The sequence below is a fragment of the Centrocercus urophasianus genome, unplaced genomic scaffold (genome assembly GCF_019232065.1).
Source record: "Centrocercus urophasianus isolate 14NV4802_14NV808 unplaced genomic scaffold, USGS_Curo_1.0 seq_23, whole genome shotgun sequence".
In the NCBI taxonomy this organism is placed as follows: Eukaryota; Metazoa; Chordata; class Aves; order Galliformes; family Phasianidae; genus Centrocercus; species Centrocercus urophasianus.
This window is the reverse complement of record NW_024884789.1, coordinates 14,069,674-14,094,686: the sequence shown is the minus strand read 5'-3', so window position 1 is coordinate 14,094,686 and position 25,013 is coordinate 14,069,674. Positions and strand designations below refer to the sequence as shown.

General features: G+C 39.1%; 1 protein-coding gene across 2 annotated transcripts in view; it reads left to right on the top strand.

Moving 5' to 3' along the window:
* Window positions 1-16,451: 16,451 nt before the first annotated feature.
* The window catches only part of APBA2 (amyloid beta precursor protein binding family A member 2), a 39,018-nt gene continuing 30,456 nt past the window's right edge, over window positions 16,452-25,013 (top strand). For both annotated transcript variants that reach the window (XM_042824738.1, XM_042824737.1), the window contains exon 1: window positions 16,452-17,420. In XM_042824738.1, the coding sequence (XP_042680672.1) occupies window positions 16,452-17,420 (969 nt within the window). The remainder of the gene's footprint in view (window positions 17,421-25,013) is intronic.

The window sequence follows — 25,013 nt, the reverse complement described above, 5'->3', positions numbered from 1 at the left end:
CAAAAGAACATATTTCACAGTTACATCAGTAAGAAGATATTATTCATGCACTTATATGTTACTTCTACGCTTACGCTTCTACAGTGTTCTCATACTGCCTACGCAATTCAGAGCGAGCTGCTGGCATCTGAAATTGAACTTCTTGGTAGAAGGCATTTTTCAGAAACAATGTTTCAGTGGGAGGGGATTTAATGTAAGATGTATTTTTAAAGAAAAAGAAGTGGGAGAGTGAAAACCTTTTGTTTAGTCTCTGGGAGGCTTATTTTTATTCCTTATCAATCCCAAACATAAATGTGTACTTATAAAAGTTTCTCTCATATTTCATATGGTTGTCAGAATTAAAACTGAGCAAAATTACTGGGATGCTCAATGTTTTAAAAGGAATATTTTAAGAACTGATTACTCGTTTCGGTCACAGAGTGAACAAAATCTATGAGTAATTTCATAGCTTCTGAAAGAAAATATATTTTCTGTTAGAGCACAGAAGTGTCTACTGGATATTTTCGCTTCTGTTCCCTAATCCTGTAGTGAATGTGTTGTGTACTTATTTAAAATTTTATTACTTCTGAGGAAATGCAGAGATAAATACAAGTAAAAAATTACTTTGAAATCATTTTGGGTGAAATATTCAAATGCTTTGCTAAATGAAACTGACCAGATATGGGCCTCTAACTTGCAGTGGAGGAATCAAGTTGGTGATGGATTAATCTCTAGACCTTAAGCTGTTTCTTCTCATGCAGACCTCTTTCTCTGCTTTCATGGATTTCATTCCACAAGTCTGTTCTGATGTACCCAGTGAGGCATATATACAGTACTATTGCAACAGCTGCTTTAAGCAGCGTTATAATGCAACCTTTCTTGCACCCTTCAGGGCAGAAGTAGGTAGACAGATTATCTACACTGGGGAAGGTTAGGGGAGCATCTATTCAACAATAAAAATAGAGTAATTTATAATGCTCACATGATCAAGTCAAAGACCATCTGAAAACAACAACAAAACCCCTTCAAGTAAGGCTTATAAATGACTATGTGAGGGAAGCAAATGATTTAGAAAACCACTGATGCTAGCCTAGAATTTCATCCCATAGATTCATTGAATGTATCATGTAAGAGGAAAGCCTGAGCAGTTCTCCCTATGCAAGACATCTCTGCTGGTGGGCTGGGCTGACTGGAGGTGTGTTCAGCACACAAGATGAAGTGTTAGCATTATGCTAATCAGTACAGTATTACACACGATGCGACATTCAGTGCTGCAGATTGTGCCAGTCCTGCACTTAAAAAAATAGAACAGATAAATAAATCTTCCCAGTTAGTCTCGATAGAGCATTTGTTTTGCTTTAACAGCTTAGCTCCTGATATTCACTTGACCTTGAAAGAGTTAGTCATGGCAACTGCATGATGGGAAATAATCCTTGTAAGAAAAAGAAGCATGTTAACACTTGTGTTAAAGAAGTAGATCTAGCCTCAGGATGGCCCGAGAATCTCAAGAAATCCTTAGTAATATAACACAGAGAAAAGGAAAATTAACTAGGGAAAATATAATTGCTATTACATGGCTTGCAATGAAATCCTAGAAGGAAGAATCTGAACTTTTCTTCTTGAATACCATTCACGTTCCCAAAAAGGACGGAAGGAACCACCCTTCTCAACAGCCTTATTCCTCTGTAATGAATCAACCAGATACAAGCACTTTTTATATTCTAACAGCTAGAGACTGACCCTGTGCTAGCAGCTACAAAACAATGTTCTATAACAGCATAAAGTCTATATGAAAAACTAATAAAAATATGTAGATTGTAATGTGTTGCTAAGAGACAGGAGAAATGAAAGGCGTTGCCAGCAGCCTACTAGGATTTTTTTTTTTTAAATGGAAGGAGGAAAACGATGCCAGGATAGGAGATTCACAGAATAAAATAGAAAGTGAACATAAATCATTTGTCATTCTAAGCTGGGGAAAAATTATTTCACACTCACAAAGACGTATAAATAAAAGGCACCAAACACCTACGAAAATATCAGCTTGACAGAAAATGTCAAGAAATTTCCTTTAAAATCATTTTGATATAAAATAAACTTTAAATTCTTGCATTTCTGAAAATGGCTAGAATGTAGTTCTACGTGCATGACATCATAACCTGGTTGAAGTTCAGGACTTTAATCCTTGACTTCTGCTTTCTACACTTTTTTTTAATTGTAGGAAGCTAGTCTTTGAGCTTGTTGAATGTAGTTTTACTCTTTTAGCTGAAGCCTAGACTGTTCTACAGTTGATACCTTGTAATATATACCTTTTGACAATGAAAATTTTCCCATTTGTAAAAACAAAAAAACATTTATTTTTCGATTTCATGGATGCATATATGAGGGGTCCTCCAGAAGTAGCCTCTGGTTTTCCTATACTGGCCCACAACATCAGAGTTGGATGTTGGTGGCATGGCAGCAGAAGTTGAACCTTTCCACCAATATTCCATTTCACTGTTTTGCCATGTGATGGATGGCAGCAGAGGGGCAGTCTGACACAATGGTATCTGACATGGAAGTGCAAATGAAGCAAAGGGGTGCAATTCTCTGCAAAAAAAAAAATGGCATCTGTTGGCACAGATTGATACTAACTGAATGTTTCTGGAAGCCAAACAGCAGATGTGAGCACAGTGAGGCAGTAGGTGGTGCGTTTCAGAAGTGGTGACAGGAATGTGAAAGACAAACTATGTTCTGGACAGCTATGCACAGCTGTCATACCACAAAATGAAGAGCATCACAATCAGCTCATCTGCATGAATCAGTGGATTATGACCAGAAAACTGTACAGAGCTGAATGTCAGCTTTAATGCATTGGAAACAATGGTGAAAACTGACTAAGCTAAAAGCTCAAACTTTCAGAGTCAGGCCATAGATGAAGATAATCTCTTTCTTCTGACACAGCAGTAACACCAGGCTCCATGCCAGCCTGAAGACTGTGGAGCACATTGTCAATCTTAGCTGAACTATCCTGCCACACCCACTGTATGGTCTGGATTTAGCACCTTCTGAATTCCATCTGTTTGAGCTGATGAAAGATGGACTGAATGGGCAACATTTTCCTAGCAGCAGCACCATCACGGCAGCTGCAAAACAGTGGGTCGTCTCCACTGATGGAGATTTTTATAAGCACAACATGCAGGTTCTTGTTCATTGCTGGAGAAAACGCATAGGTGTGACTACATTGAAAACGTGTTTTCCATCCTACCTGTACCTAGATTAAAAAAAAAGTTCATAGTCTTACACTGTTTTTGATCATCTTCATTTCACAGGAAGAACAATTACCATAGTTTTGCCTTTGAGTGGTAAGGTAAAAATTAAATTTCTTGCTTAAAATGGATGCATGTAAAAGAAGATTGATAGACAAGAAAATGGAATGCAAGATTTAAAAATCAAGTTTCATGCACGGTCTGGGTTTAGGTGTAGAAACTGTGCAATTACACATGGAAACGTTCTTGAGTTTTTGAGGTGAAATAAGGATAAAGAGAGAAACAAGGCATGAAAGGTCTTGTATGTTCTTTACTTTAGAAAAATACATAAGAAACCTTATGTATTTATGCTGCCAAGTACACAATTGCACAGATGAAACCTGTAATATGTAAACTTTATATCTGGAGAAAGTACATGTTTAAGTACAATCAACTCCAGTACAAGTATGAAGCAAAATATCTTCTAAGATTGGACAATACTTGGAGTGTCTTTCTCTCCTTAATTCCCTTGAAGATGCTACACAATATTCTTTTCTGTACAGACTCTTTTTTCTGGTGACTGTTTTAATTCAAGTACGCTGTCATCAGTGTGCTACATTATCAGCTCAATTTGTTAGTCTGATAATATGAAATTGACTGTTGTTCAAACATGACCTAATTTACCTTGTGTGCTTTTGTTTGCCGTCTAAATTCATGTTGAAATTGTCTGACACACATTCTTAGCAAAGATAAGCTGGATATTTTTAGGAGAAAGCTTGTTTATGCTTTTGTTATCCTGAAATAAGTAGTTGTGGCAATTTGCTGTGTGTTTTTATATGGATTCTCTGAAGTCAATGATACTATGTTCTTAAATATCCCCTAAAGAAACAGCTGAAATTTTCATGCAGAAAGCAATCTGGAAATGTTTACTGCTCTTTTGGTTGTCCAAGACAGCCCATTATTAACGGCATCTCTGCAGGCATTTTAAGCCTTGCTTCTGTTTTCAGCATTGATTACTGCAGCATGTCCTCAGCTTTGCTGTATCAGCATGAAAAAAAAAATCTCTTGATGTGAAAGAAAGAAGTGAAAGGCATTTAGTGTGTGCTTAGCACCATGTGCGAGTATAAACTCTTAAAGTTATACCACGGCAGTAGGTAAATACTTAAATCATTTCTCCTCAAATGAACATTTCCTCAGTAGAACCATATGACATTTACAGATGATTGCAATAAATGGAAAAAAGGAGCAGCTTTAAACTTTTTGTGTAAAGATTCTCATCTAACAAGTTCTTGATTTTCAGCATCCATTTCTCTGTAGTTGGTATTAACTGGCTTCATAGCTGCAAGCTCACGAGCTAAGGGAAAGCAAGGCCTCTCCTCTCCTGCCTCCTGCCATAGGAATATACTTGTCCAGTTGTCTTATTTTCAAACAGCCCTTACAAATGATACAAATTTTTAAAAAGGAAAATGAGAGGATACTCTGAAGTAATTTTGACCTCTGCAAGACCAAGGATGACAAGTAAAGCCAGTTAAAAATGGCCAGGAAGAACATTAGAACCAAACATTAATTTGTAAAGTGCCTCCTGTCCTAATTGTTAGTGTTGGCTCAGCAATAAAACTCAATTAAAATCCTTACTAGCTATAAGTAATAGCAAAGCTTGTAAAAATTTTATTTTACAGCTATTTTGCATGAGCTTAAAAAGAAAAAGGCTAATAAAATGTCTTTCGTATGGAAATGTTTGAAGTAATTAAAGGAAATAAGAGAAAAGCTTTTTTAGATTTTTTAATTAACACTGAAGGAAAATTCTATTTGCATTTGATTTGTAGGTGACATTCAAATTAAAAGCATTTTTAGTTGCATGTTTGCATCAGTAGAATAAAATGTTAATGACATCCTAACTAAATACTAAAACTGAGTTAATATAGAGACAGACACAGTACATTATCTCCCACTTTGACGATACTGGAAATGCTTTTGAAAATGCTCATCAACATTCAAGGAGAGTCTGGGAGCAAAATAATCAGGATTCCTTTTAAACGTGTATACCTTGCAGAGCATAAGTCCCCTCTATCAGTTGATGTTTTCATGTCTTAGACATACATTTTTTAAAGCACTGATTACTTCATTATCTAGTATGGACGAGAGACTTAACATGAGGCAGCAGTGCGCGCTGGCAGCTCGAAAGGCAAATGGGATCCTGGGCTCCATCAGGAGAGGGGTGGTCAGCAGGGACAGGGAGGTGATTGTCCCTCTCTACTCGGCTCTTGTGAGGCCCCATCTGGAGTCCTGTGTCCAGGTGTGGAGCCCTCAGTACAAGAAAGACATTGAGATTTTGGAAAGGGTCCAGAGGAGGGCGACTAAGATGATCAGGGGGCTGGAGCACCTCCCCTATGAGGACAGGCTGAGGGAGTTGGGCTTGTTCAGCCTGGAGAAGAGAAGGCTGCGGGGTGACCTCATTGCAGCCTATCAATACCTGAAGGGAACCTACACCCAGGAGGGGAGTAAACTCTTCAAAAGGGCTGACAACAGCAGGACTAGGGGAAATGGATCCAAGTTGAAGGAGAGAAGATTTAGGTTGGATGTTAGGGGGAAGTTCTATACAAGGAGAGTGGTTAGGCCCTGGAACGGGCTGCCCAGGGAGGTTGTGGATGCCCCGTCCTTGGATGTGTTTAAGGCCAGGTTGGACGGGGTCCTGGGCAACCTGATCTGAATGTGTGTGTTTGGTGGCCCTGCTAGGCAGGGGGGTTGGAACTACATGATCCTTGAGGTCCCTTCCAACCCGGGTGATTCTGTGATTCTGTGATAGTTTTACACTATTTAAAGTTAATAATAGTGTTAATCATCAGTTGGAGACTAACAGCTGTATCAGTTAGGATCCGAATCAGCAGTAAGTGATCCCATCCTTGTAGCCCTTACAAGAAGCCAAAGCCACAAATCCTGTAGGCTCTGCATCACTCAACAGTCAGGGAGAAGACTCCGAATTCCCTTCCACTTGTGACTGGAATTATTATATTTATGTGTTAAGGAATTTGATAGCCAGCTGCTGCTGCCTACTTATAAAGTTTAACTTGCTCTCTTGGCCAATCTCTCTCTTCAAGTTTTGATTAAATGAACTGTTATTAACAAAACCTGTTTACTTGGGGTATTGAGCATTTTAATGTAGTTTCTTACTGTGCTTTGTAAGGTAGATGAGAAATTCAACTTTCTCATTCAGGATAAAAGTGGTGAAAGGACGTAGGAATTCCACTGGAATATGATGGATCTTACTTATTTGCACTGTGTTGGATGATCAGCTTCTTAGATGGATTGTTTATGACATCTGATTCTTGGAAGTATTCTGGATTGTTCTTTGAATTCAGGTACAGAATGGACAAATTAAGACACTATATGTGGTCAGCTAATCTGTTCAGTATTCATGCACATTATTTTCTGCCATTTTCTGATTCTGTATTACAGATAACCAAACTAAGGAGGTGCAGAATTGGTTTAGCAGAGCTTGCACACCTCGTGCTGTGGGTGTCAGCTGCCATAGCAGAATGCTTATTTTCGAGCTACGCTTAAAAAGCTACCCTGGGTGTCTTGAGCTTATTGTATCATATGCACACACATGCACAGCCTCCATGACTATTAAAATGGGGCAAATATGACTTGGATAATTCAAATTGAGAAAGGAAATTAAATTGGCAGCATCTCACCCGTCCTTTCAGGGAGGGTGAGGAGGGTCACAGAAATAGAATCTATTTATGGATATTGCTATCAATCCTCACTGAAGTCTGAGTACATGGAAATTTGCTTCTGTGGCTAAGATATTAAACTGGAATTTCAAGTGAATATCCTGAATATATATTTCAGATTGCATTTTTATTTCTTCTTGTTTTAGTTTTGGCTTTTTTAGATGCATGTGTGAATTTCATTCGCCTGTACGTGGTCTGAGAGTACTTTCACGTGTTTCATTTAACCGGTGAAATTATCATTATTTTTCAGCAACATCTCAGTGAGCGTTTGTGGCTGAGCAGCACTGACATTCTGAGCAACATTACCAGAGACAGCAGCTAGAGAAAAAAATACGATATTTGGGTATGTTTGGAAAATACCTGGAAATTACTAAAAAGAAGCTAGGTGGATAATTAAAGATACTAAAGTCAGCTTCAATTAACAGAGGCAATTCTTACTTCCCTCTGCCAAGTCTGTCTTTTCAACCACAGCACCTCTTTTCCACTGGTATTCTCTTCTCAGTGACCGTATGAAAGGCCAAGAAGAAATTGCACGTGCTTTGGAAACAATGAAATCAAATTCAGAGCTGCAAGGAAACTACGCACTGTAGAAAAAAATATGCTAATCACTCTTTGCTACAGTAGTCTTCAAGGCTCATAGTTGTAATAACTGCAGACAAATCTAATATTTTAAACTGAAATCTATCTGAACATGATGAAAAATAAATGCAGCTGTTTTGCGGAAACTAACTTGTAACATTTCTTCCAGGTATTCCCACCTCTCATCAACAAACAGCACACCCTGAACACATTTGCTACTTTCCCATCTAAGATAAATGAAGTAGTAAACGTTCTCTAAGCGAGTTAGGAGCAAGTTTTATCCATAGGTACAACATTCTTTACATTGATAGATGCACTACAGATGATTGGCTTTGATCCCAACATTAAGTGCACAGACGCATGATATTCAAGATGTTCAACAACTATAATTTACTTTGAGCCAATAACTTTCAGTAACCCTGCATTACCAAATGCTAAATCATTGGCTTGAGGCCTGTTTAAAATGTTGCCAGCTTAGTTCTGTGAGAAGAACAAGAAGATGGTCCTTATTTTGGGGAACTGTTATTTTGAAACAAAGCCATACCTAGCATTTCAGACAACTGCTCAAGGAATAAGATACCAAAGTACAGAAGAGAGATGTGTGATAGAATAGTGTGCAGAAATCTAAAATCTGTGAAATTTAAAACCATCTGGTCCACGGCACAGGTTATCAGGCCAGTAGTCTTAAGCAAGAAAGAGTACAGCAGTACAGCAGTAATAGCCCCAGAGTTCCAGTATTTTTCAGATGGAACCACTCGTGTGTCTCAGCAGTGGATTTGGTAAAGACGGGAATGGAATGAAGGAAGGAAGAAGTTTCAAAATACGCCAGTAAAAGAAACTATAGAAACTACAGCTGTCTCACGTTTAATTTTTATCTTTATGGTAGGGAACAAACATGAATGCTCCCCTTTTCAAAGTCATAAATTGAGAGAAAAAAGCGTGAACAGGAGAAAGAATTTGCACTGGGATGGCTTAGATTCACATCATGTACTGATAGAATGAAAATATCCTAATTTAAGGCTCTTGACATCCAGAACACAGATCTAGTGCAAGGCCTAAATAAAAGAAACATTTTTTAGATAGCAATCTTCTGCTATAAAGATAAGTGATTTAGGTGTAAGATGGCTGTTATCTTGCCATTAGTGACCATACCGTTCTTGACTTTTCTCAGAAACCACCTTCAAAGGTTTCTAAGTGCTTGTAGTGCTCTAAGTACTCTGACACACACTGGTGAGAATAATGCAGACATAAAGTTGGGTACCAGTAAGCTAGCAAAAGAGTAGGGCTATAAAATACTTGAAAAGTTCATTTCTTTCACTTGTTTTTAAATAAAGAATTAAGCTTAATATTTATTCAGGTTCTTGAGTCAATCATAGTTTATAGGTACGTTTTACTTGTAACTGTGGCTACAGATGCAGGACTTCTCCCTGAGAAGCATTCTATTTTTCCTTGGTAAAGTGTTTCCTGGAGAGAAGACACACTGAAGAAACTGTTTATGAAGGATACATGAAATCCTGAATCAGTATAGAGATCTCATCTGTCTTGTACTTTATTGAGCAATAATAATGGGCTGCTGGAGCTGACATTACGTTTTGTAGTGCCTTAATGCTTGGTAGTCAAATTCCACAGTACTCTGCAATTGAAATGCTATACTGTGTTTAGTCTAAGGCATTTGTATGTTGTAGAAAACTTACTATTCTTACCAGCTTTGAAAAGATTAAATGTTTGAACTTCAGAAAGCTTGCTTTCAGCAGCTCAGCTGTAAACACATTACATCTCTCTTCAGCGATGAAAGAATTCTGGGGAGCACTTCCTTACTCAAAAGTGCCCCAGGTTAAACATTTTGTATTCAATTACTAGTTTTCCCCAAACAATTTGACCTCCTGCTACATGAAGTGAATTTGTGCAGTGACTTTGGTACTTCCTAATGACAACATTTTTTTCAGCATTTTTTGAATTTTAATAAATATTTTCAGTGATAGTTAACTATGCTCTCTGGATAAAGTCCTTTCATCCCACTTGCAGATCTCTGCAGCGCATTCTGTGTCATCAGATCTAAATGACTGTGTTAAGTACTCTGCTATGCAAGGGACAAAACAGACTTTTGGATAGGCAACACATTGCATGCAGGGGTTCCTCCAGATACACCAAAGTCCAGTGTTATGTGCTGCTCCTTAGGCCTGCTTGAAAGTGCTCGTATAGAATCTAGCATGAGGTTACGCATGTCATGTCACTGCTCATCTTTAATGCTAGTACCCAATTATAGCTTAAAGCACATCACTATGGTTGGTACTTCACTTTCAGTAACTATGTGCAAACCTGTTAGACTATAACAGTATTATTCAGAGCATCTAAATAGTTTCACACTCAAAATCCATATTTAAGGAAGCTGTTACTTTCATAAGATGCATGCAATTTTTCTGCTGACAACTGATGGAAAAGCTGATATTGTATAGGTTTCAAGCCATCTTGAGCATCTACTAAAAAATGACTGTCAGGTATTTATCTTCTAGCCAGTTTTACAAACTGAAGAGTATTTACTGATACACAAGGCATGCCTTAGACAGAGGGAAGATCTTTCTAATTTTGCTTTTTAAAGAAGATGATCATCTGCTATGGAGCAGTGTGCCTGAAACACAGCTGCAGGCTGCAGATATTTTCTCAAAGCTTGCAAATGTTAAATCCCATGACATAATTCACTGTTAATAAAACCCTTGATTATCTTCATGATTTACTATTATTATTAAATCTGTATTCTGTAAAATGTCTCATAATTTAACCTTGCAACTTGCTGATTCTGCTTAACAGAGACAAGATATTTTATCTTGAAAAGAATTAATACAATAGTCTACTTTTGTATCATTTCAATAGTTGTTTTGTGGGTTTTTTTTGTTTGGTTGGTTTTTTTTGTTTACTCAATCTGCCAGCAGCTCAAGTATTCCTGGGTTTGAAAGAGACAATACTGTGCTAACAGGAGAAAAATGCAATCTAATCCTCTTACGCTAATGGCATAGGGAGGGTGCTAATGGCTTTCAGCAAGATTTTAGAGATTTCATTGCTGGGAGAATTCCATAGAATTTCCAGATCTTAAAAGCCTGTTCTGCATTCTGCTGCAAATAGTACTCAGCAGTATCTGTTATTGACTATTTTCACCTGGAAAACTGTTGGAATTTCGTAAACCCTTTAAAGTATGTTGTGCATTTTGACTTTTTTATTATTATTATTTCAGACTTAAGCACACAAGCGTGGTGAATGGTGATGTCATGTCTTTTTATATTTTTTGGACCATGGTTAACAATTCATTTTTGAATGGCCAATGCTACATGCCTCCAGCTAACCAGCTGCAAGAATAGCTACTAGCAATACCTGAATTTTATGTCTTAGTAGATACTGCTAAAGGGGAAATGTATCAATTGTTAAAGGCTGGAGAACTTCTTTCTTTTGAGTTTTGATGTTTTAAAGTGATGCTGTCCACCCTTTCCTCTAGTTCCCTAATAAATGTTCATTAATTGCAGATTGACATTAATTCTACCAGCATTTTGTATGTGCCACTTATTTTGGGCCACACTAACTAGAAGAGGTCAAGTATGTAAGAACTGAAATATCTTAGATGGCAAAAGTGTTTAAGATTTGTGTGACTTGGGTTAGCTCTTCCGTTCCTTTTGAGAGCTGGGAAGAAAATTCTGTTGGAACATAACAGAAATATGAAGGAATCATAGAATCATCATCTTGTGGCTTACCTAAGTACTTGTGCTTCTAAGATTACAATATGTAGAAAACTTTCTTAGACACGCCAGCATACAACATAAGAGGCAAAGTGCTGTGGACGAAACCGCAAACCTAGGCTGCTGGCTTAGGCTCATGTGGGTGATTGGAGTTCTATCCACCAATGCTAAACCTAAGTCTGATTTTCAGTCTCAATTTTCACAGTAGAACAAACAAACAAAAACAGGTCTAAACTGCTAGAAATTCATATTTTGTGCACTCAGGCACTTCCTTACTTGAAACCATCCTTTATGGTATATTTTCAAATATGCAAGTGAAGCCATTTTATTGGTTTAAAAGTAACAGCCCAACTTCAAATGAAACCTCAAGTCACTGGGTCTGGAGCTGAGGACTACAACACGTCCAGATTTCTTGGGTGTGTTTGGTGGCAGGCTTTGTTCCTCCAAGAACTTTCCTTGAACGCAGGGGGCATTGGCCATCTCTTAGAATTACAGGTACTCAGTTACAGCAGCACCTCTGAATCAAATCCCATAAAAACAGGCATTAGGATATGTTAGACCTGCTGAGCACGTATGAAGCAAAAGGCATGTGTACACTTGATATTTATGTGTATTTACTTCAAATGCATATCTAGATCCTGATTATAAAAAACAGTAGTTCTATTTACCCTAACAAATAATTGAAGCTTCTGTCCCAGATCTTTTCCAACCTGGAAATAATGGGTTGCAATATGGTTGTGTATATATTTTTGTTGTTGTTATTCAAAAGCTTTAGAGAAAAGTCTAAACATTTTTTAACAGACCCAACTAATACTTACTGTCAGGCTGCAGCAGCCTTACTCAGAGACAGTAAGAGAATTTTCACACTTGTGAATTTTCATAAAATAGAGGTGCCATTCACGATGAAGAATGGCACAATAGATCCCTAATTTAGTTTTGCCTTGATAGTTCTGACTATAGGATACATTCGTATTGCTTCCAAACACACTAGACAAGGAGCGTATGTGGAAGAAGATCAGAGATACTCAGCTGTATGTCCCCCTACATTTCTTTCATTGGAGACATTGTGCCCTCTCTGAAATCAGTGCCTACAGGCTTAGTCACCTGTGCATTACACAGGTGAATCAGTGTTCCTTTGGAAACAAGGATCCTCTTTGCACCTGCTTTTAGAAGAGTCAGCAGGTCAGCCTGCACTCCAGTTATATAGCTCTGCATGATTTCTCACTGTCTGTAGTATCAGATCTACTGAAAAGGGAACATGTAGCTAATGTAGTTTGGCCTTGGGGAATCAAACGACTGCAGAATCCAACAAAGTTATGGCAGGCTCATGTTCTGTTATCTGCTCATTAAAAATTCTATTTCCCCAGTCTAGAATCAGTCACAATTCATCTTGGCTGACTTAGCTGATGGGATTCTATTAAGTCTTCTGTAATGAAAGCCAACTGAGAAATACTATTAGTCTGATATTAAAATTGTTTTGAAGAAATTAAAGTTAGATTTTCTCCTGCTTTAACTTATCTGCTTATTAAAAAAAAAAGTATATTAGTGTAAAGTCCTGGAATCACAACTTTTCTAGTACAGTTTTGTTGAAAAATCCTATCATCCAAGTTACAACTGAACTGAATAATTTGCTAAATACAGCTCTTATGAACCTGTGAAATCACATGTGTGGTTATGTATGTGAAAGGGTCAGTTTCTTGGCAGTATTTTTAAATGATTATTGCATAGGACTAATATCTGGAATAGTTTAAGTCTACTGAGCTCTGAAAACACCGCTCAGCAGAAGAGAAAGATGCCAGCAGACCATGTGTTGTAACATAGACTGATGGCAAAGTGCATGGCAATGCTTACGTTCCTCTTGCACCTGAAGGCAACCATGGTAAAAGGCAGATAAATTAGTATTTTTAGAAACAATTCAAAACCTAGATTGCAGTGGGTACGTGGAGAGAATAGGAGATACTAAATTACCTGAAGGAACCATAACTTGGCTGGGAATTTTGTTAAAAAAAAAAAAAAAAACACAAAAAAACACAACAACAACAAAAAAAAACACCACCACAAAACAACACAAAACAACAACCAGAGGAGGGCCACACGTTTGAAGTGTGAGTGAAAGGAGACAGAAATAGATGGAGAAAGTAACCCAAAAAACAGCAAGCACAGGAAGAAGGCCTGACATGAAGTAAGGGTATCAGTGAGGCCAGCAAAACTCAGGATTCACTTATGGGTTGTAAAACCCAGGCCGGAAAGATCATGTAGCTGTAGAGAAGCACACAATGGTACAGCACATTTACAACTGGAGGAGGCTAACAAACCCCAAACTGTTGAGAGAAAAACTGCGAGACAGCTTGTTCTTCTTAGGACACCGTCCAACTCCTGAATCCATTACACATGTAAAGCAGCTCTTTAAACACAGCCAGGAGTGTCCTATTGGGTATTTTACTTTATTGCTGTGCTTACAGTTGTGCACTGTTTCCCATTCCTAATGGGAATTTAATTGGTCTGTCTCCGTAGGAGCAGTAGTGAAGGTATCTTCCTACACAGGTGAAAAAGATGTGCAAGTGCTAGCAGTTCATAACCCCCTCTCTACAGCTGTCTGGGATTAGGTGCAAGGAATCCAGGAGAATACTAATGTCTGTACTGAGCCTTGATTAGAATGCAGTCCAGTTATAAGCAGTAACCCTGCTGCAGGAGTGTATGTAGGGGAGCCGCTCACATTTAGAAATGCAGCGTGTGCTTTCTGGAGGTTAATTCCCTTTTCTGCTCAATATTTTGAGGCAGGGAAAGAGCTCTGTGTGACTAGGTCCTTAACCACTGATCTTGACAACACTAATGAAGCTTTAGTGGTGTACCATACAACACAAATTTGTCTAATCAAAGTAAAAATGACTGAATTCTGAGGAGAGTGGAGAACTCAGCACTGACATCTATGCTCTCAGAGACACTTGTTTTTTTGGAAGTTGAAAACTCCACTTTGAATGACGCAGAGATTTAAGTTAACTCTTCTGTTAAAGAGGAAACTGAGACAGTAGGAAGGAGCTCTACACCAAGCAGAGCAAGTGACCTGCTGACAGAACTGAACAGGTGGAGCTCCTCAGCTGTAAGAGCAAGTCTTTTCTCAAAAAGCAATCTTCATATCCACTTGGGTTTCAAAACTGCATTTACTAATTCAAATGCATCGGTACAGTAGTGGAAGCCACATTTACTGTAGTTGAAAATAGTATCATCAGCACACATTCAGTCTGCAATTCAGAAGCTGAGAAAAAGAAATTCTGCTTTATTTTCCTCCATGTAATCAGTATTTAGATTCTTGTCATGTAGTGCCTGGCTATGAAGTTGGCAAAGGAAAGGAGGGCAACCAGAAGTGTAACTGCTGCACATGGCTTGCTCCTGAGTCCAATTGAGTTTCAATTCCATTAAGGTCAGCCTCGCCTCTTATTGAAAGAGATCAAACTTTTTTTTTAACCTGTTGTGAGAAGGTGCCTCAGTTTTGCATACTTGCATAGAGCAGTCTTCAGTCATGTTCTTTGACAGAATTCTTATTTAATGGGAAATTGTTATAGGAAATGAGTTTTGCCATGTCTTCCTACTACTGCATTTCTAGATGCTTCAAAGGAATTCCTTTCTCTATTTCTTGTCATCATCAGTGCCCTAAAGTCTTCCCAGCATGCCACTATTTGAAGTTCTTCTATCACACTCTCTCTGCTAGTTCCTCTGTTGCACTTTCATACACCACTGCTGGAGGAGAGCTCCAGCTGCTGTTTATTAGTGCTGCCCAGCAGCCAAACATCATACAGTCCTCAGAGCCCCTAACCTGGCCATTCCCCACAGCTGTTGTAGCTGCCATCATCAGCCACTGCTCCCTTCCAAGCCCCCATGCCCTGTCTAGCCTTTGGGCTCCATGTGTAAACAGCTTCCTGTGGTGTGCATTGATGTACAGCATCTTAGTGGGCAGGTAAGTAACATTTATGAACATCCTGCTGCTGTAATCTGCATTGGGTTATCACTGAAATTATACCAATTAAGGATTGGTATATTCCAGGACCAATGCCAAGTGAAAATTTTTAGATGTATGCAAAAAAAAAAAAAAAAATCCATTACATTGTACAGAAAGGATTCTCATCTCTGTGTTCTGCAGGAACATGCAAGCAGAGAGTTTCAGATTCTCTCTGTGATGGTGTTGCAGTTTTCTGCTTCTATATCTTCAGTTGACACTAACTACATCTGTGCAGGGTCTGTTGCAGTATGTCCTCCCCAAGTATTATTTAATATGGAGAATATTTCCAGTGACTAATAGAGACTGAGGCTACTGCAAGTAAGAACAGTTCTTCCCATAAGAAATACTGAGTAACACTGTTCTTGACTGGCCATAGCTATCCTTCAGTAAAGACAAATGAGGTCTCTTACAGCCTTCTTGCACTGTCATTCAAAAATACCTATTCCATAGCTCTTGATCTTGCTTTAAATAAGCTTGTATCATGTGCCTACCCATTCCTAACTGTTCAGCTGGTAGAGGTAATACGGTTTTATTGTGAATACATCTTTTTTCTTGGAATGTAGGTTAAATTGTTTGAAAGCCAATATTTGATTTAACAATAGGAGATGCTTAATGGCATCCAGCTAGTAAGAGCTAATAAACCAGTGAGCCATTTATTTTTTAATAGCATAATAGCAATATATTATACTTAAGTGCCCTATGTGACAGCTAAATTGATAGACTTACCTTTCCTTTAGCTTTCATAAGAGCGGGTCAAACCTTAACCGTATTTTTTCCAGTACATGTTAAAGTCATATTTAAGCTGAAAATTGAAAATAACTACAGCTTACTGTATTGCAATCAAAGCATGACCTCTTAGTGGCAAGAAAAAGCCACAGTTTAAAGCTTCCAGATGAATTTTCTATCAAATTCACAAAAAAAGATGCTACATTAGAACATGCTTTGTGTAAGTGTAGAACCTTCTCTTTCTGTTCCTTTCAGTATGCAAGTCATTACATTTAATATCACAGTTCTGCAGCACAAGCATTTTAGAATTTAGGTGCCTGTGAATCTAGTTTAAATGCTTATAAACACATCCTTTCTGCCACTTTAATCCATCACTTGTTGTTTCTTATTAGCATCACTGATCTCTGATGATGACCTTTCCTGAATGTGTTTTTCCATCTTTCCTACAGTAATTGCTTAGAAATGATTGTCGTATAAAGAGTTGGCTATGGCAAACAGGAAGCGTCAGAGCACTACAGCCAGCATGCTGGATCACAGAGCAAGAGCTTGCCCAACTTCATCTCACAGCAGGGAGCCTGAAAATGAGGAAAGTGATCTTCCTATTGAAGATTACCCAGCAAAGGAGGCAGAACTAACAGCCATCAGACAAGGCAGTCCTACACCCTTGGAACATGAGTGCAACGATCACAGCGGAGATGGTGACTCCAGCTCTGACTATGTGAATAACACCTCTGAGGAGGAGGACTATGATGAAGGCTTGCCAGAAGAGGAGGAAGGGATCACATACTACATTAGATACTGTCCAGAGGATGACAGTTACCTGGAAGGAATGGACTGCAATGGAGAAGAATATGCTGCCAATGAGGAACACCATGTTGAAACAGATGAGTGTCAGGAAGCTGTAGAAGAGTGGTCTGAAGGTAAAATTCAGCACCAGGATGAAAATGAGGTGACAGACAGGCAAGAGTGGCAGGAAGGTCAAGATAACGGCATTCAGGTTTTAGAGGATGAAGCATCATCTTTGGAGATTCAAGACCAAGATGAGAATATACAATATTGTCAAAGTGAAGGTGGCTACCCGGACTATTACCCAGCAGAGGCTAATGGAAACTCACAGGGGATATCGCCATATCATTCTAGAAAAGAGGATGCAGAGCTGGAAGAGCAGGAAGAGGACATTGACCAGATTGTAGCAGAAATCAAAATGAGTATGAGCATGAGCAGCATAAACAGTACGACAGAGATGAGTCCAGAGCACACTGGGACTGAAAGCATGGCACATGACTATAAAGAGACTTGTTCAAAGGGAGAAGCTGTTCACAGTGCTAACAGGCACGAAGGGAGGCCAAAATCACTGAATATCCCATCTGCTTCTAAGCATGGTGGAGATGTGCCTAGAGGTTTTAAAGCAAAATCAAGAACTCCAGAGGACAGGCAGAAGTGGCCACAAGAGCAGGTACGAGGTTCTCTTTTTATCCAGATTGTCAGAGGCATTAACGCAGTTGTTATGCTTATTACTTATTCCAAACAGAACTGGAGAGCAATAGTTTTGCTTTTACTCTATATTGCATTCAAACTACATAACTACATGGCGTGCTTAGGAAAGTGTGCTTAATATAGTCAATTTAGGTCCATCTAGGAAAGTTGTTCTTACACAAATCAGAGAACTAAGCGAAACAAGGTATTCTAGATGCATGGGGCAAAACAGTTTTGTAATTCTGTAATTTCCCCTTCCTCCCCTCCACAGAGACACAGTTAATACAACCTTACAACTGAAGGTCAACACTGAAATAGTTGAGGGGTTTTCCCCTCCATTAAGGTCTCCTCTTTCACCACCGTCATAGCCAATTAGCTTTAATTTTCTTTGCTTTCAATAGAGCACAAACCAACACTAGATGCTGCATATGTGAAAACCAACAGCAAGAAATGTCCGCATATTGCTGTGTTTGTGCATTACCTGGTACTACCTTGATCTGGACAAGAAACTTCACTCATACAAAAAATGGTATTCATCAGTTTTACCACAATGATGTTGATGCCGATTTACACGATGCATGGTCTTCTGCATTACAAGAAAGTCCCAAAAAAAGAATCTGAGAACAAAGCTCAAATTTCAGCTCCAGAGGAACAGAGCTGTGAGGTTTTCTTCAATGTTTTTTTGAATTTCAAAATGACATAAGACTCCTCTCAGGTTAGATACTTTGAAGCTTTGGCTGTTCATCTCTCACCACGTGCAAGCAAAATCTAATTATTCTGAAATTGTATGCAGCTGAATATTATTTTCTTTAACGAACAGATCTGCTTGAAAGAAGTAAAATAAAGAGTATTTAGATGGCAGACTAGGAAAGATAATTAGGTTATTTTGTATATTATCTTTTAATTAAAACACTTTAAGCTTCAGAGGTATAAATTTCCTGCTTCAGTTTCACAGAAGCTATCGCTATAGGAAATCATAATACTGTAATGCCCCGTGTCTAACGAAGTAATCTATCCTAGACTATTCCATAAAAAAAAAAAAAAAAAGACATCAAAATACATCAATTCCTCTAAAAAAAACCCAAACAAACAACACAACAAAAAGAAATCAAATGTCTAAGTACGAGTAGATGAAACAGGTCAGCTTTTATTATAATGAACAAAAAACCTTCGGGGGTGTATTCACAGATTTCCTGTATCCACAGCAAATTTTAGGTATTCTGTGTTCTATTTTCAAAGTATAATTAGAACTGAAACGCATAACCTACTATATTCAGTAGCTTATTGCCAGCATTAAAGTGCTAGCTTGCACGATTAAGGATTGATGAACTTGCTAGCTTTGAGTAGCAACTAGTTATTGGCGAGGAACTGCAAGATTTTTTTAGGCTAGTGGGTGTCAGAAAGAGCTGGCTCATCCAGCACACCAGTAGCTGCTGCTCAATGCTGCTGCTTGTAAGCTGCTGCTTCATAAGAAGAGCTTTTGAACAAGAAAGTTACGCAGTGAATTCTTATGTATGGTTGAATAAGTGGTGTTTTTTTTTTTAATTTTAATCCTGAATGACTGCTAGTCCCCAGCAGACTTCAAAATAGGCTTTTCTTTCAACATCTTTTTGTACCCTTTCAGTGTTTATTTTACAGAGCTGAGTTGCACTGTACCTTTACTATTCTTGTCAGACTTCTAACAACCAGGGCGCTGCAGCACAAGAATATTGATGCAACTGCTGCTGGAGTGAAAATAATCAAAGGGACCCAGGCGTCACTGAGCTGCTTGAGTTTTAAACATTATTTCCAGTCAGTCTTGGACCAATGCCTTAATCTTTTTTAATAACATAGAAGAAGCTGTTAGGATTGGTAGGCACTATCTGGCATACAGCCTTTGAATTTCTGCAATCACTCTTCATGAAACCCATATGCTATTGTCTAACAGATAGAGCATGAAGCAGTGCACAGTATTTCACCTCTCTCTTCAAATAAGAAGAAAAAAGTAAAGTAGTTCCTCATGTAGATATAAGCATCCATTTCAGCTCTGTATGAAGAGATAAGTCAGCAGGGTGAGCATACATGCTCCTAATTCACAGTAAAGGAGATGGAGAAGAACTGCTGTGTCTTTGCTGGGGAGAGGGGCACATAAGCCCCTAAGTCCTGAAGATGTGAAGTGTGGACACACAAAGGCTGGCAAATGAAGACATGAGTAGACAGACTTTCCCCTAGCCTCCTTCCAAGTCTCCAGGGATAGAAAGGAAATACTTAAAAGCCTGTTAAATAACCTTAGGCAAGTATCATCTGAATTTATAGGCTAAGCCTTATCTTGCTGTGTTCTGTTCACTCACTGTAGGTTGCCCATCCTCAGCTCTTTCTAGAAATCAGGCTAGATGGGAGGACATTATGGTACCATTCCTGCCAAGATGTGTTTGGCACTTAATAGTTCACTAAGTGCCATTAGTTCGAGGTTTGGGTGCACCTTTAGCACCAGCATCAGACCTCACAGAGTTTGGAGCACGTAAGATTTTCTTCTGAGGCATTCTTCTAAAACTCACTATAAAATGTGCAAGAGCTGGAGGCAGTTACTGAACTTTATAGAGGAAAGTGTCTCTCATTTGTGAAAGCAAGGTAGTAGTTATATTATTTACAATAAATCAAGTTTATCTAGAGCAAAAAGAGAAAAACCCAAAGCCACTGGTGTTAGATTTTCATGCTAGACCTCTTGCCTAGAAGATCCTTGGATTTGTGGCCTTACTCAAATGTCAGTTATTTAGAAGTGTATCTCACAGTACAAACTACTGTGGCAAAAGGAATGAGGGGGAAGTTCATGTACTGCACATGGAACATTAACGCCACAGTTCTTTAAGTGTAAACTTAGATGCTTTTATTTTAAACCGAAAAACTGCATGAATGTGTTTGTATTTTTTTAAATCAATGAGCAAACAAACATGCATAAATGCACAAAATGCATGTACTGCACTGTCTTTAGTGTTTGGTTGTTTTTTTTTTTTTTTTTTTTTAAAAAAAAAAGGTTTCTGCTCCCATCTCCCATAGCTGACTATACCATATATAAAGTCCTAGGTTAGTTTCCAGCAACTGAAATTGATGTACAGAAGAAAAATTATTTATACGTTTAGGAAATGTACCGTCACTGTCTAGGTTAAGAGCTAATAGCCTTGCATATCAAGCACTAAACAGTAAAGAAAAAAAAAAGAAACAAACAAACAAACAAACAAAAAAACAAAACAACACCCACTATTTTAAAGGTTCCAGTAGGTAAGTCTGCTTTTAGCAACTAATCTCCATCATCTGGGAAAGACCCAACAATCTACAGATTTGCAAAACAAACACAGCATCTCTGTGCACAGTATCTACTCCGTGTGCAGGTCAGCCTCCAGTTGTAAACACATATACTCAACCTCGAAAACCTGTGGATGTGAGAGATTCATGTTATGAACCTTTCTCTTCAAATTTTTCCAGGAAAGCATAGAAGGATATCTGCACGAGATAGGCCAGAGAGAAACCTGGCAAACCCAGGATACACTTAGATCATATTTTTGCTGTAACTTGCTGCTTACTCAACTTCAATTTTCCACGTTTTCTCTACTTTACACACCACACTTTACATACTTTACAGCACCACATCCAAACGGTTTTTAAACACATCCAGGGATGGTGACTCAACCACCTCCCTGGGGAGCCTATTCCAGTGCTTAACAACCCTTTTTGTAAAGAAGTTTTTCCTAATATCCAACTTAAACTTACTCTGGCACAACTTGAAGCCATTTCCCCTCATCCTGTCACCTGTCACCAGTGAGAAGAGACCAACCCTGCTCTCTCTGCAGTCACCTTTCAGATATTGGAAGAGAGCAATATGGTCTCTCCTCAGCCTCCTCTTCCCAGACTAAACAGCCCCAGTTCCTTCAGTCTCTCCTCATAGGACACATTCTCCAAGCCCTTCACAAGCCTTGCTGCCCTTCTTTGGACCTGCTCCAGCACCTCAATGTCCTCTGTGCACTGAGGCGCCCAAAACTGAACACGGTACTCGAGGTGAGGCCTCACCAGCGCGGAGTACAGGGGCAGGGTGACTTCCCTAGTCCTGCTCACCACAGCATCCCTGATACAAGCCAGGATGCCATTGGCCTTCTTGGCCTGGGCATGCTGCTGGGCTCATATTCAGCCAACAGTCCATCAGTACACCAAGGCCTCTTTCCATCAGACAGCTTTCCAGCCACTCCTCCCCAGGCCTGTAGGGTTGCCTGGGGTTGTTGTGACCAAAATAAAGGACTCAAAGCTTAACCCTACTGAAACTCATACACTTTACCTTGGCCCATTGATCCAGCCTATCCAGATCTTTCTGTGGCAACTTTCTCCCCTCTGGCAGACCAGCAGTCCTTCCCAGCACCTAACAGCCCCAACCATCTGACAGTGAATTTAGTTTAATAGGAATTATAGCATTGTAACAGCAGCAGGACTGGTGCAATGAGAAGATGTTACAAAAAGAAGAATGCTCACCCATCTCTGAAGATCTAGGCTCACAGAAGGACTCCCCAAAGAAGAGATCTCCAGCAAGACATCCTTCCTCACTAGCAGTCAGCTCTTAAATGAGGTCTAAGGGGTGGAGCACATCATTACCTTCACCTGTGCTTCCAGGGCTGACCAGGTGCTCAATCAGTGGCTCAGGCCATGACTCAGCAGTCCCCATACAGTCACTATGGCAGGCTTATTACTAGGTTACCTCTCCTGATTCAAATTGATACTTTAGTTGCACATTGATAACTTTCTAGAGACATAGTAGCATTTAAATACCAGGAGAAAATCCTGTATGATAAATCACCTTCAGAAACCACCACTGGAGATCAAGAAACTAGAAACTGAAGTTCAGTGACATAACAGTACCCATTTGCTTCACCTTTGTTCTAGAGATTAAAAAAACATATCTAGACAAAAACATCTAGACCTGCTGGTTCACTCACGCAACAGACAACTTTACAATGTAGTCAACATTGTAATTGTTTCATTCGTGCAATCGTTTCATCTCAAGATGCAAATTAGCTTCAGTGTATATAAGCAGGTAGATCTGTTTCTGAGCACATTACTTGATGCAGCATTTGAACAGCATTGCTAGTGAAGAGATTGGCAGGCATACCGTAAGCTTAATTATTCAGACATTTAAAACACTATAATATAACCTTACCCTGCCTTTGAGCTACAAAGGTGCTTTTCAACTCTTTACCAAGAGGATTATCAGCTACAGAAAAGCTAATCTTTCATTCCTCTCTCAAATTATTACTCCAAATAAAGAAATAAAAGGAGACAAACCTGTTCGTTTCCAGCAGAAAAGTGCACATTCAGTGCTGCGTACCGCAACAGCATTCAGGAGCACAATCTCAAGAACCACATAGCTGAAATGAGCTTCTAACTGAAAAGAAGTACAGCTTTCAGTGGAATAAGCGATTAGTACACTAAACACCAACAGCATTCACTCATTACCAACTTTAGCAGCAGGTGGGACCCACAGAGGGCAGGGAAGGGTGATTATAAGGGGGTCTGATAGCCTTGGGGAGAGCAGCCCAGGTGACCCCAGGCTGGCAATCAAGGTGTGGGTGGAACCGTGGGTTTGTTTCTGCACCACCTGTGCTGTTGCTAAGTGAGTGCAGTGTGGTGTTCCTCCCAGCCTCAAGATGACTTTTCCAGCTGCCTTATATTCTACTATGTAATGCTGGATACTGCTTTGGTGCTCTCTCAGAGACATAAATGTCAGTGGCACCACACCTTTAATGTTCTGATAGTTGCTGGATATCTCCCGTTCAGACTGCATGATGGTTGTTAGTGATACCCAAAGGGCAACAACAGTACCTTACAGTTGTTTGAAACAGGTTTTGCTTAAGCAAGAGTGTACAGTATTGTTCTTAAAGTGGAGGTAAACGTACACGAGCAAAGCAACTCTGTGCAGAACAAATTCCTTGAGCTCCTTTTCTACAGCTTACAAACAGGGACTCCTTCCTTATCCTAGTGAATGATCTCTCAAAAAAATGCATGTCTTCAAGTTTACCTTACAGTGTGTTCTTTCACTGTGTACACATGAATAGGTATGAAAAGACAGGGAACTGCAGGATGTAAAATGATCCATTGCTCAAATGATTTGAAAGAGTAACAGCAGAATAGTTTAAATAAGTATGCATCCAATAAGTCAAGGTGTAAAGCATTTACAATACCTTGCAAGTGTCTAGCTCAAATGTGCTTGGAAATAACTCAAGAATGAAATGTCATCCATGTATTTGGTGATATTTTACAGTAAGGCTACATGGAACCTTCCTTGGAGTTATTATCAAAGAGCATAATTGGAACTGTGATCCCACGGGCTGAGTCCACCTCTATTTAGGATTTGTGACAGACGTTTTTCAGTAGTATTTTAGAGCATCCAGTGTATGCTTAATAAAGCAGCCAACCAATTCTTTCTTGATATGCAGGTGCGCTTTCAGTTTATTCAAGTGTGTGGTAATCAGAACTGGCAGTGATTTAGAAGTATTAAAATTCTGTTGTACTGAATTTAATTTATTTGCTGTCACTCTTTTTACAGTTCAATGTATATTCATTATGGCCATGTCATGTTTCTTGCTTAAAGCATATTTGGTCTAATCCTACTATTTTAGGGAATAATGTATGATTATTATACTATTATTATTAAAGCTCTTTGGGTATTTGTTTACCCATGTTAATGTGTATCACTGCACTGCTCTGTATCTGTTCACCCTGCAGTATGATTAGATTTGTCTTGTCTCAAACAAAATAGCATTACTAAGCATACAAGGATGTAGTAAGCTTCTTAGCTACTGCAGCCATCTAGGCAGGGCACTGGTCTGCTTCCCCGTGTCGTGGTGCTCTGTGCATCAATCTGTTTCAGGTATTCTATTTCCCAAAAACTGTGCCCAGTATTTTGGTGAATTTTTTCCTTGTGTATGCTGTCTTACCTGAACATTACTGCTATGGAACTAGCAGCACTAATACAGCTGCTTCAGTCGCACATTTTATTTAGCTGACAAAACATTACTCACAGGGAATAATTTGCCTAGAGACAAACATGGAGACATTCTTTGATCTACAGCTACGTATGCATTTGAAAGTCAGTAGACACGGAGTTTTGTTCAGAGGTAACTTTCATGCTGATGCTTTGAAATAATACTGGCTCAGCGTTTAGCACAACTGTTGGTACAGAATTGTATTTGTCCAGCCTTACAGTGACGGTGGTATTTAGGCTCTCTTCTTTTACACATAATGGGGAAACAGAGAAAAAAGGAAGTGGAATGTCATTAACCATAAAAAATCAGGTTGGCTTTCCAGATTTCTAACAGTGAAACAGTGTCAGGAAAACTTCTCTTTCTTGGCAGACGTGGGACGTGCAGTCCCTGTACCAGGTGCTGCTGTTCCGTGACTTGTGTCACCCTTGAGAAATTCTGCCTGTGAGGACTTTGCTCCTGAGAGGAAAAAGAGCATTCTCTGGTTTAAACAACTCATTTTTTTTTCTCAAATACGTTCCTATATTTTCTCTTCTACATCTATTCAGAAGCCTGAAGCTGCACTGCCAGCT